This window comes from Phyllostomus discolor, chromosome 13 (assembly GCF_004126475.2).
Source record: "Phyllostomus discolor isolate MPI-MPIP mPhyDis1 chromosome 13, mPhyDis1.pri.v3, whole genome shotgun sequence".
NCBI classification, from domain to species: Eukaryota; Metazoa; Chordata; class Mammalia; order Chiroptera; family Phyllostomidae; genus Phyllostomus; species Phyllostomus discolor.
The window spans coordinates 60,820,631-60,832,827 of NC_040915.2; the positions used below are offsets into that span (position 1 = coordinate 60,820,631).

The following is a 12,197-nucleotide window of genomic DNA, read 5'->3' on the forward strand; positions in this document are numbered from 1 at the left end:
AGTTCCTTGCTTGGACCTTTGTTCTGTGGTCCCTGCATCCTGGCTTCTGCCTGATCAGGATGGCTGGGGAGAGGAAGGGGGATGTCCCACCCCTGACCCTGCCTACCCCCTCTCGCCCCTCCCCCCCATGTCCCTGCTTCCTGGAGGGTGACCTGGCCCTGGCCCAGGAATGCATTTTGGTTTCTGGTTGAGCAATGTCACTGGGACGTGGGGGTGGAGGTAGGGTGGGAGGAGGCACCCGCAGCCCTCACCACCCCACGAGGCAGCTGTGGGAACCAGCCTATGGGAAAGCCTGCTCCAGCCGGCGGACAGGGAGGGCCGATGTACCACCCAGGCTTGCTGGGGCAGGCTGTGGGAATGGCAGTGAGGGAGTTAACTGCCACCACTTGCTCCTCTAGGAGGAAAAATTCCCCATGAACGCAGTGGCCTTCCTGGTCTCATTCCAGGGCTGAGAGCAGGAGCTGAGAACTGGAGTGCAGGCATGCGACCAGCTCTCCTGCTGTAGCTCGCACTCGAGGAGGACAGTTGTCCTGCCGCCACGAGCCGTCTGTCCACACACCCACCTGTCCGCTTGGCTGTCCACTGCTCGTCTGTTACCCTGTCTGTCCTTCTGCAACCCCGCCTTTGTCCAGTTGTCTGTCTGACCATCCTCCTCTTGCTGTCTTCTCTCCAATCTGTTTGTCTGCCTGTCAGTCTGTTTGTCTGACTCTGGCCCCATCTGTTTGTCTATCTGTCCTGTCACCTGTGAATCCCTCTGGGAATTGTCTTGTCCATTTAGCCACGCAGCTGTCTGTGCATCTGTCTGCCCACCGGCCTCCTCTCCAGCCTCCTCCTGGGGCTGCAGAGCCATGGCCCAGGGCTACGGGGTCACGCTGGGCGTGGTGCTTCTGGGGCTGGGCCTGGCCCTGGCCATCATTGTGCCCGCCGTGGTCCTCTCCCGCCACCACCCTCGCTGCGGCCCCCAGGCCTTCGCCCATGCTGCGGTGGCTGCCGACTCCAAGGTCTGCTCGGACATTGGACGGTGAGTACGGGGAGGGCAGCGGCTTGTCCGCCCACCCAGAGACACTGTGGCCAGTGGCGAGAGGGTGGAGAAGGTGCGTCTGTTGTGCGCTGGCATGTGGGGATCACGTGGGTTTGGGCTCTAGCAAGGAAGCAGCCTTTGCACGATGCAGGCAGCAGTCTTGTGCACGGGACGGGTGAGCGTCTGGGGACAATGACGGCGTGGGCAGAGAAGGTGTGGTATGTGACTCTGCCCCTAGTTTCAGGAGTCAGGAGGCTCGGCGAAGGCACTGCCACAGTGTCACTGGTCTAGCCCAGGCTGACTTCAGTCACCAGCGTTGGCCCCCTCAGAGAGGTCGTGCCAGCTCCCCAAGGCTGGGTCTTCTTCCAGGGGCGTGGGCGAGGGAGTGGGGGACCCTGTGTACGAGTATTGGTCTGCTGGGGTGCACTCAGTGCTGTCCGGGGGCCCCGTATTCCTGGCTCAGGACCGGGAAACCTGCCCTGCTGGACCACACCCTCATGGTCTCACCTTCCAGGGTCAGGGCCTGGAGCTGGGCCAGTAGTGGGCGGAGTGATGTTTTGCTGTTTGGCAGGCGCGGTCCAGTGACGCAATGGAGAGGGACCCCAGCTGGTATTTGTGACCCTCTTCCAGGAAGCCCAGCCCAGGGGAGGCTTCTGCGGACCCCCCAGGGTTGGACAGGGCAGGGCTCATTCCCCTCCCACCCCCATCTCCTCCCTGCCCGCTGGGTCTGCTTCCCGGAACCTCTGCCTCGTGGGCTGTTGTCAGGATCAGGCTCGGTCGGTGAGCCAAACGGGGCTGTCCCTGAGCAAGGACCAGGGGGAGCACGGCCAAGTCCCAGCCCAAGGCGCCGCTGGGGAGATGGGGTTCGTTCCCACTCTGTCCCCGCATCACCCCGCCTGCACGCTTTCTTCTTCTGTTTCGTTCATTCACCTCTTCATTCATTCCTCCGTCCCTCCATCTGCCTGTCTGTCCCTGATCTGCCCACTCCTGACCTGGTCCCTTGGGCTCCTTCTGTCCTCTCCCTCAGGGCTCCTTATAGGATGGCAGTGGCTGAGGGTGGCAGCTTGGGGCAAGTTGGGAGCAGGCTGCTGAGTCTCCCCAGGGGCTTCCCAGGGGGAGGGAAGGGAGTGAGCCCCTCCGTGCTCATGAGAACCTGCAGAGGTGCCATGCCCACCTGAACCCACAGTTGCAAAGATGCAGACCCAATCGGGGGCTTCAGGCTGCAGACACCATGGAGGGGGACCAAGCCCCCCCCCCCCGAGCGGGGGCTGCTGCCACATATCTCCGAGGGGGTCCGGGCCCGCCCTGCCTCCCTGGGTCTTGCCTGGGGTCTCTGTGACGTGCCCGTGGGAGTCTGGGCTTGGGGTTTCAGTGCTCCCAGCGACCCGTCATGAGGAAAGCAGATGCGGTTTCTCCCCAGTGTTTGTGTACGCGTGCACTTCCTGTTCTTGTTTTAAGAAGCTGGAAGTGGGAGAGGGCCTGGAGCTGTCCCAGTCCCTGTGGCTCCAGGGCGTCCCGAGCCCCAGGGGCGGGGAGCTTGCTGGCCTGGCCAGCGCAGGGTCTCACAGGGGCCGCAGCTCTCGGCCCCTCCCCCTCCTCCCCCACCTCCGCACCGCCTCCTCCTCTTACCAGCAGGGCCCCCCAAACCAGTCTCCTTCTAACCTTTCAGGCTTTCTCCCTTCGGGCTGGGACCTGTGCTGCAGCCCGAGCCCCTAGGGGAGGGTTCCCAGGGTTCGCCCAGCCCCGTCCTCCTCCTCGTGGAGATACAACAGACCCACAGTGACAGGAGGTCTCCCCCCTCTGGCCTGTCCTCTTCAAGCATTATGTCCCGGGGTGTCAGGCTTGTGTGCAAACGGGGTGCCCTGAGGCTCTGAGTGTCTTCCAGGGGGTGGTTGGGGGGGGCAGGCTTTGTGCTGTCTGTCTGCCGTGACCTCTCAGAAATGGCTGTCCTCCCACCACATCCTCAGAAGGAGGAGGGTTTGCTGCTTCCCCCTGAGTCCAGTGGATTTATGGCTCTGCTTGGTTTACGAGGGAATTGGGCCTGCATGCGGGGGTGGGGGAGTGTTCTGCCTGGTGTCTCGGGGTGAGGGGGCCGGGCTGGGACCATGGTTCTCTGCTGCCCTGCTGTGGCAGAAACTCCCCAGGGCTGCTGAGGGGCGGGGCCTCCCCAGAGCCCCCCACCCAAGCCCTGAACCCCAGTGCCTACCCAGCAGCCTCTTGGCACAGAATATTCAAAGCGATGAAAAGCAAAGACCTGCAGCCAAGATTCCTCTGTCCAGCAAAGCTCTCATTTGGAATTGAAGGACAGATAAAGAGCTTCCCAGACAAGAAAACCCTTAAGGAGTTCATCGCTGCCAAATCAGTGTTACAAGAAACATTAAAGGGTCTTCTTTAAGAAAAAGGGGGGAAAGGATGCAGACTCTGGCCCGCAGGGTCCACGGTGTTGTGGATGAGATGAAACAAATTCACACAGACTACCGACGTCCTGTGGAGAAAAGGGGACGGCACGGCCACTCTCTCGAGGGGAGAGCGCCTCCACCCTTGCCTTGACAAGCTGTTATTGCTTTCTAATAGCATATCAGGAAGGTTCTCCTTCATTATGCTCAGGTTCGCTTCAGGTGATTACTTTCACAGATAACAAAGGAAATGATGTCACTGATTACTTCCTGCAGATTAACAAAGGAAAAATGTTGCAAATGCAAGGGAGTGATAAGAGTAATTGGTCTGGTTACACTCCGTCCTTGGGGGAATTAGCACAGACGTCAGGAAGTTACGTTAAAGACATGCAGTAAGCATTTGCAGCTTCAGTTCAGGGTGAGGGAGTTTCAGCAAGAGTGAGCCCCAAAGCAGCCTGGGTACAGTGCAGGCCTGACTCCCACAGGAGGGCCGATCCCTGGGTTTGGCTCCTGTGCACCTGTGGGCTTTCCGATGGGGCTGGGCTACATTCGCCATTCCACGTGGATCGGATCTCTATAGGAAAAAGATTAAAAATATGAATAATAAAATGGCAATGAATATGTATTTATCACCCACATGTTCGTTGCAGCATTATTTACAATAACCAAGATACAGAAGCAACCCGAGTGTCCATCAGTAGCTGCGTGGAGAAACAAGGGGCAGGTACACACAACGGAATATGACTCAGCCATAAAAAAGAATGAACTCATGCACCTGCAACAACACGGATGCACCTGGAGAGCATTGTGCTGAGTGAAACGTCAGGCAGAATAAGGCAAATGCCACATGATTTCACTTAAACATGGAATCTAAAAGAACACGATAAATGAACAAACAGAACAGAAACAGGCTCATAGATACAGAAGACAATCTGATGGTTGCCAGGTGGGAGAGGGGTCTAGGGGTCCTGCGAACATGGGCAAGGGGCTGAGAAGCACGAACTGGTAGTCACGGAACAGTCATGGGCACGGGACGTGCAGCACGGGGAACACGGCTGATACTGTTGTAGTAATCGCCTGTGGTGCCAGATGGGGGCTGGGTGTGTCGGGGTGGTCACCTTGTAAGTTACCTGGACCGGTTGTATACCCGCGACTAATATAATGTTGTGCATCTGCTACAATGGGAAAGTGAAAATGATTAAAAAGAAAAAAATAGAAATGCTGCCTGAGTTTCCAGCCTGCTAGTCTACCACACAGATTTTGAACTGGCCAAACTCCACAATTACGTAAGACAATTCCTCAGAATGAGAATCTTTCCCCACATGCAATCCCATTGGTTCTGTTTCTCCGACACCCCCCGCTGCTGTGGTTCTGTGCTGTGAGTGCCAACTGTCTAGTAACCTCTTCTTCCGCCTGTTCCTCCTCTATCCCAGTGTAGGGCTTGAAGGGGTATCTTTTTTCTCTCAGTTCATACCTATCAGGCAATAAATGAGCTTATCCTATTTTTCATATTGCCTATCCATTCTCATGCATCCTCCTTGGCTCTTCACGCAGCAGACCTCACCAGTCATTGGAGTTTCAGCTGCTTCTATATGGTGTCCCCTTTCCACCAGATGTGGTTTCTGTCCACACAATCATTGAGAGGAAAATTTTCATTGGTCCAATTAATACATTCATAACATCCAATTTTATATGCAGTAACACAGGCAAGCTTACTTTCATTAGTACTTTATTATTCAAGCCATAATACATATCATATATATTTGTATGCACACAAATATATGTAATATATATTTCAGAACAATAGCCATTGTATTGCTGTACTGTTTCCATTATAACCATCACTTCTAGTCTTAAAAATATATTTTATTGATTATGCTATTACAGTTGTCCCATTTTCCCCCTTTTATTCCCCTCCACCCTGCACACCCCCTCCCACCCGAATTCCCCCCTTCCTTAGTTCATGTCCATGGGTCGTACATATAAGTTCTTTGGCTTCTCCATTTCCTACACTATTCTTAAGCTCCCCCTGTCTGTTTTGTACCTACCATTTATGCTTCTTATTCCCTGTACCTTTCCTCCATTCTACCCACCTTTCAGCTGATAACCCTCGCATGTGATCTCCATTTCTGTGATTCTTTTCCTGTTTTGGTAGTTTGCTTAGTTTGTTTTTGTTTTTTTAGGTTCAGTTGTTGATAGTTGTGAGTTTGCTGTCATTCTACTGTTCATAGTTTTGATCTTTTTCTTAGATAAGTCCCTTTAACATTTCATATAATAAGGGCTTGGTGATGATGAACTCCTTTAACTTGACCTTTGTTGGGAACCGCTCTGCCTGGTATCAGAAGCTGTAACCCCCACCAAGGCGAAGACTGAGGGAATGACCTTGGACCATAAGCCACCAAGGAGACAAAAGCTTATCTCCCTGGCAGGAGCTCCGCTTCTGCTCCTTTTACTTTACCCTGCCTGGCCCCTAATGGTTGGTCAGTTAGCCAATGATGGGTAAGATTCCCCAAGGGGGGGAACGACCTAAGACAGGCACAATCACATGGGAGGCCCCCAAGGAAGGACTTTGGGGCTACAGCAAAAGGGGGTGATGGACCCTCGCCCCTTGGCTTTGACAGAGCCTGAGTCCTCATTGTCTGTGAGAAAATCTCCTAATCTCCTGGTTGCCTTAGTTCTCTTGCTCCACCTAAGCCTGAAACAATGACAGAGGGTGGTGCAGCCCTGTGCTGGAAAGGGCGGGTTCCCCAGGTGATCAGGCCTAAGAAAGAACATGTAAAATCCTGTGAAACCTGCTTTGTTTAGAATGCTCTAAGTTAAATGATAAGGGTCCAAGGAAGAAGTAAGTTTGTTCCTCAAAGTTTTACAGCTCTTTGACCCTGACTCAAAATAGGCCCTCAGACTTCCTTGTTATCTATTGTTTGATCCTTACTTCCTAGCAATGAGTAATGAGCTTTACCTGAATTCTTATGCAAATGAAACCAATAAAAAGCCTCTCCAGAGGGGGAACAGGGTGCTCTCCCCACTAGAGAGAGTGGCTGTTCCATTCCTACTTCCCTACAGGACCTGGTTGTCTCTGTGTATGTTTTTCTTGAGTGTTGATGAGCCATCCGCAGCATTCCCAGGTCACTGCTGGTCAGTGATGCGTCAGACCTTATCTGGGAAGCACTTTATCCGCCCTTCCTTTCTAAGTGATGGCTTTGCTGGTTAGAGTGATCTCATATGTAGGTCCTTGCCTTTTATGACTTGGAATACTTTTTCCAGCCCCTGCTTTACTGCAAGCCTTCTTTGGAGAAATCAGGTCTAATGGGAGCTCCTTTGTAGGTAACTGTCTCCTTTTCTCTTGCTGCTTTTAAAAAAAATATGTTTCATTGATTATGCTATTACAGTTGTCCCATTTCCCCCCTTCACTCCCCTCCACCCTGCACAACCCCTCCCACCCACATTCCCCCCCTTTAGTTCACGTCCATGGGTCGTACACATAAGTTCTTTGGCTTCTACATTTCCCATGCTATTCTTACCCTCCCCCTGTCTATTTTATACCTACCATCTATGCTACTTAGTCTCTGTCCCCCTCCCACTCCCCTGATGATAACCCTCCATGTGATCTCTATTTCTGTGGTTCTGTTCCTGCTCTGGTTGTTTGCTTAGTTTGCTTTTGTTTTTGTTTTAGGTGTGGTTGTGAATAATTGTGAGTTTGCTGTCATTTTACTGTTCATATTTTTTATCCTCTTTTTCTTAGATAAATCCCTTTAACATTTCATATAATAAGGGCTTGGTGATGATGAACTCCTTTAACTTGACCTTATCTGAGAAGCACTTGATCTGCCCTCCCATTCTAAATAAAAGCTTTGCTGGATAGAGCAATCGTGGATGGAGGTCCTTGCCTTTCGTGACTTGGAATACTTCTTTCCAGCCCTTTCTTGTCTGTAAGATCTCTTTTGAGAAATCAGCTGACAGTCTGATGGGAACTCCTTTGTAGTTAATTGTTTCCTTTTCTCTTGCTGCTTCTAGGATTCTCTCCTTATCTTTAATCTTGGGTAATATAATTATGATGTGCCTTGGTGTGTTCCTCCTTGGGTCCAACTTCTTTGGGACTCTCTGAGCTTCCTGGAAGGCTATTTCCTTTGCTAGATTGGGGAGTTCTCTTTTATTATTTGTTCAAATAACTTTTCCACTTGTTGCTCTTCCTCTTCTCCTTCTGGTACCCTATAATTCAGATGTTGGAACGTTTAACGATACCCTGGAGGTTCCTAAGCCTTTCCTCATTTTTTCGAAGTCTTGTTTCTTCATTCTTTTCTGGTTGGATGTTTCTTTCTTCCTTCTGGTCCACTCCATTGATTTGAGACCCAGTTTCCTTCCCATCACTATTGGTTCCCTGTACATTTTTCTTTATTTCACTTAGTGTAGCCTTCATTTTTTTCATCTAATTTGTGACCAAATTCAATCAATTCTGTGAGCATCCTGATCACCAGTGCTTTGAACTGTGCATCTGATAGGTTGGCTATCTCTTTGTCGCTTAGTTGTATTTTTTCTGAGCTTTGATATGTTCTTTCATTTGGGCCATTTTTTATTTGTCTTGATGAGCCTGTTATGTAGTGAGGGGCGGAGCTTTAGGTGTTCACCACAGCAGGGCAACCCAGTCACTGGGTTGTTATGCTGTATGTGGGGCAGGGTCCAAGAGGGAACAATGGCACTTGCTCCATTCACTGTTGGATTTCAGTCACTTCCCCCACTTCCCCCAAGCAAACTGGGCCCTTCTGGTGCTGATTCCTGGGTGGGCAGGCTTGTATATGTTCTAGGACCCTATAGGTCTCTCCAATGAACTCTCATGTGAGGTTGGGATTTTCTCCTGGCACCTCAACCCCCTCAGGTGTTTTGAGTCAGAGGTTTGAGGCTTTATTTCCCCGTGCTGGGGCCCTGGATTGTGCGGTCCATCCCACTCCCCAGTTGTTCCTCCCAGATTATCCACATGCAAATATGGGACTGCCCACTCCACCAGCCACTGCCTCGCCTGGGTCCTCTCCAACCCAGCTGCCTGTCTCTGCCCCTCCTACCAGTCTGGATGAATGCTTCTTCTTTAACTCCTTGGTTGTCGGACTTCCGTACAGTTCAATGTTCTGGTTGTTTTTTGTTTTTAAATTTGTTGTCCTTTCTTTAGCTGTAGGAGGAGGCACAGTGTATCTACCTATGTCTCATCTTGGCTGCAAGTCCATTTTTAGTCTTAATTATACATTCAAATATATATTTAAATCTTAGTCCAATTCTTATGCCAAAGTCTTTGCAGTTATTTGGTTGTCTTAAGTTTGTTTTTTATTAGGTGCCTCAGGAAGTATTGGTGGGGGAAAATAGTCACTGAGTTCTCACATGTTTAGAATAGTCTATAGGCCTCATAGGTGAAGGTCAGTTTGGCTGGATATAAAATCCTCAGTTCACATTCTTTTTCCTTGAATGTGTGATTATAACACTCCACTGGCTGTGGCATAAAGCATTGGTGTTGAAAAGTCCGATGACAACCTGATTTTCTTCCTCTTATAAGAGACTCAGTCTTTCTACCTAGATGCCCAAACGGTTATTAATTTTGTATTAAAGTCCAATTAGTTTATTAGAATATGGGTCTGTGTTGTCTATTCTTTTTTTAAAAGATTTTATTTATTTATTTTTTAGAGAGGGAAGAGAGGGAGATAGAGAGAGAGAGAGAGAAATGTCAATGTGTTGTTGCTGGGGGTCATGGCCTGCAACCCAGGCATATAGCCTGGCTGGGAATCAAGCCTGAGACACTTTGGTTCGCAGCCCAAGCTCAATCCACTGAGCTACGCCAGCCAGATGTGTTGTCTATTCTAAATTGATTTCCCCTTGCAGTGGAATGTGTTTTCAATATAGTGTTGATTTTTTAAAATCAGAAACGTTTTCTTGTAGTTTTTATTACTTATTCTGTTCCCATTATTGATTCCGACTCCTGTTAAGTATATGTTTGATTTTCTTTGCTCATCTTCTATATCTGTACTTTAAAATCTTTTTATCTTTTTTCATTAAAATATATTTCTCCCTTTCCAACTTATCTTTCTTTTAAGGTATCTCTGTAAGTACTCTGTGTTTATCCTTGTTTAGCTTTCATTTCTCAGAAGGTTTTCTTATTTAGAAACATTTTTCAACTACAGTGGACATTCAACATTATATTAGTTTCAGGTGTACAGCATAGTGGTTAGACATTTATGTGACTTACAAAGTGATCTCCTGGTAAATCTAGTACCCACCTGGTGCCATGTATGGTTATTATCATGTTATTGACTATATTTTCTAAGCTGTACTTTACATCTGCCTTTTGTAACTGCCAATTTGTACTTCTTTTATTTATTTTACTTTTAGAGGGAGGGAGCAGGAGGGAGAAAGAGAAGGAGAGAAACATCAATGTTCGAGAGAAATATTGATTGGTTGCCTCTCACATGCCCCCAACTGGGAACCTGGCCCGCACCACAGGCATGTGCCCTGACCAGGAATCAAACCGGTGACCTTTTGGTTCTCAGGCCCAGGCCAGCACTGAGCCACACCAGCCAGGGCCCAAAGGGACTTCTTAGTCCCTTCACCTTTGTCACCCAGCCACCCCCCCCCCCCCACCTTCCACCTAGCAACCATCAGTTTGTTTGCTACATCTACAAGGTTGCTTCTGTCTGGCTTGTTTGTTTATTTTGTATTTTGTATTCCACATATAAGTGAAATCACATGGTATTTGTCCTTCTCTGTCCAACCTGTTTCACTTAGCCTGATGCCCTCTAGGTCCATCCATGTTGACACAAACGGTAAGACTTCATTCTTTTTTGTGACTGAGTAACATTCCATGGTATACATGCAGGGTGGGGCAAGAGTAGTTTTGCATTGTGCCTATGGGAAATAACACACCGATTAGTAAATAGTAACACCAGAGTAAGTCCTGTGTTTTGTGTGCTCAGAACAGTGAGCATCCTTTACAAACTCCTCTATGGACTCCACCTTATTTACTCATCTGTCTTTCCATTGGAGGGTTTAATCCATTTACATTTAACATAACTACTGATGGATATGTAGTTATTGCCATTGTGTTAGTTGTTTTCTGATTGCTTTTGTCATTTTTCTCTGTTTCTTTCTTATTCTCCTGCTCTTTTCTCTTCTATGTTGAGAACCTTCCGTAGTGTGTTTTGGATTCCTTTTTCTTTATTTCTTATATATCTCTTACAGAGTTTGGTTTATGGTTGCCACGAGCTTCGTGTATACCAACCTGTTTGTTTCTAGCGGTCTATTTTATGTCGATGGTTATTTAAGTTCAAACACCTCTGTGATCACTAACATTTTTCCTCACCCCTCCACATTTACCTTTGTGTGTGTGCGCACATGCACATGTGCGTGCACCCCTTAATCTACTGCTGCAATTACGCCTGATCTTTCTACTTTTGCCTTTGCACCTTTGGGCTAGCTTTGTAGCTGGCTGATCCACTGCTTTTGTTATGTGTCTGCTTTCGTCAGAGGTTTTTCTCTCTGCAGCGTTTTCATATATATTTGATTTTTTCCTTCTTCTTATTCTTAAAGAGGTCCCTTTAACATTTTTTGTGATGCTGGTTTGAAGGTGATGAACTTCTTCAGCTTTTTCTTGTCTGAGATCTGAAAATATTTTCCATCATGCTCCATTGTTTCCTGAGTTCTGTCATTTTGTTTTTTCAGTCTTACACTAGTTTCCCGTCATTTTACTTCAGGATTTTTTTCCAATTCTGAGGTATGCTGTTTTTTTTCACAGATTTTTTTAATTTTAAAAAATTTACTTGAGCACGTTTTGAAATTCTAGGCTGCAGTCGGCTCTGTGGGTCTATCTTCTGGCACTCCTCCATGCAGCATTACTCTGCTCCTCCTCATCCTTTTTTTTCCTGTAACAATTTTGTATGGGGTGCGACTTCAGTGCTTTTTACCGTTCATGTTTAAGCAAGATGAATTTTCCTGTGCTTTGAGGATGATGGCTGGGTTAAAATAGCTCTTATAGCTTCTTGATTTCAAAAATACACACTGGCTGTGACCAGTGTGGCTCAGTTCGTTCGGCATCGTCCCACAGATTGAAAGGTCACAGGTTTAATTCTCGGTCCAGGCACATGCCTGGGTTGCAGGTTCAGTCCCCAGTCGGGGCACGTAGGAGAGGCAACGGATCGATGTTTCTCTCTCTCCCCTCTTCTCTCTCTAAAAAGAAATAAAACTTTTAAAAACTACAAATGGCTTCCTGCTTTTGTTATTTGTCTTCCCTGATCACCTCCACAACTTTAAAAAAATAATTGAACTCTTTCAGTCGCCCCTGTTGTTTCTGTCCTGCTCCATTTGACCCCTGCTCCCAGCAGCCTCTCCCGAGCGAGCAGACCTCTGCCCTGGAGGAGAGCACGTGTTCCCTTACCTGGGGGGTTCCTGGGACCCAGAGCTCTTCGGCATCATTCGACCCTTTACTCAGCCATAAGCTGGAGACGGCAAAACGCAGTCAGTGAATCTGAACCAAGGTGCTTGGGTGGATTGGCCTTCCCGGCTTATCTGTGGGGGTGGGAGTTCTCCAGGGCTCTTGCCTTCCCTCCCCTTCCTTCACTGAAAACCCCACAATTTTTGATGCGTGGCATTTTCATTACACTCAGTTCGAAATTATTTCTAATGTGCATTGTAATGTCTTCTTTGTTTCATGGGTTACTTATTAGTGCTCTTCCTGATTTCCATATATATGGGGATTTTCTCATCAGTTTGTCTGATTTAAGTTCTTTGAAAGTGGTTGAGACTTACTT

The 12,197-nt window shown here is 48.4% G+C and overlaps 1 protein-coding gene across 1 annotated transcript in view; it reads left to right on the plus strand.

Moving 5' to 3' along the window:
• The window catches only part of GGT5 (gamma-glutamyltransferase 5), a 28,426-nt gene continuing 16,229 nt past the window's right edge, over nucleotides 1-12,197 (plus strand). Inside the window, exon 1 of the mRNA XM_036013711.1 lies at nucleotides 1-1,021. Within this exon, the coding sequence (XP_035869604.1) occupies nucleotides 849-1,021 (173 nt within the window). The 5' untranslated portion in view covers nucleotides 1-848. The remainder of the gene's footprint in view (nucleotides 1,022-12,197) is intronic.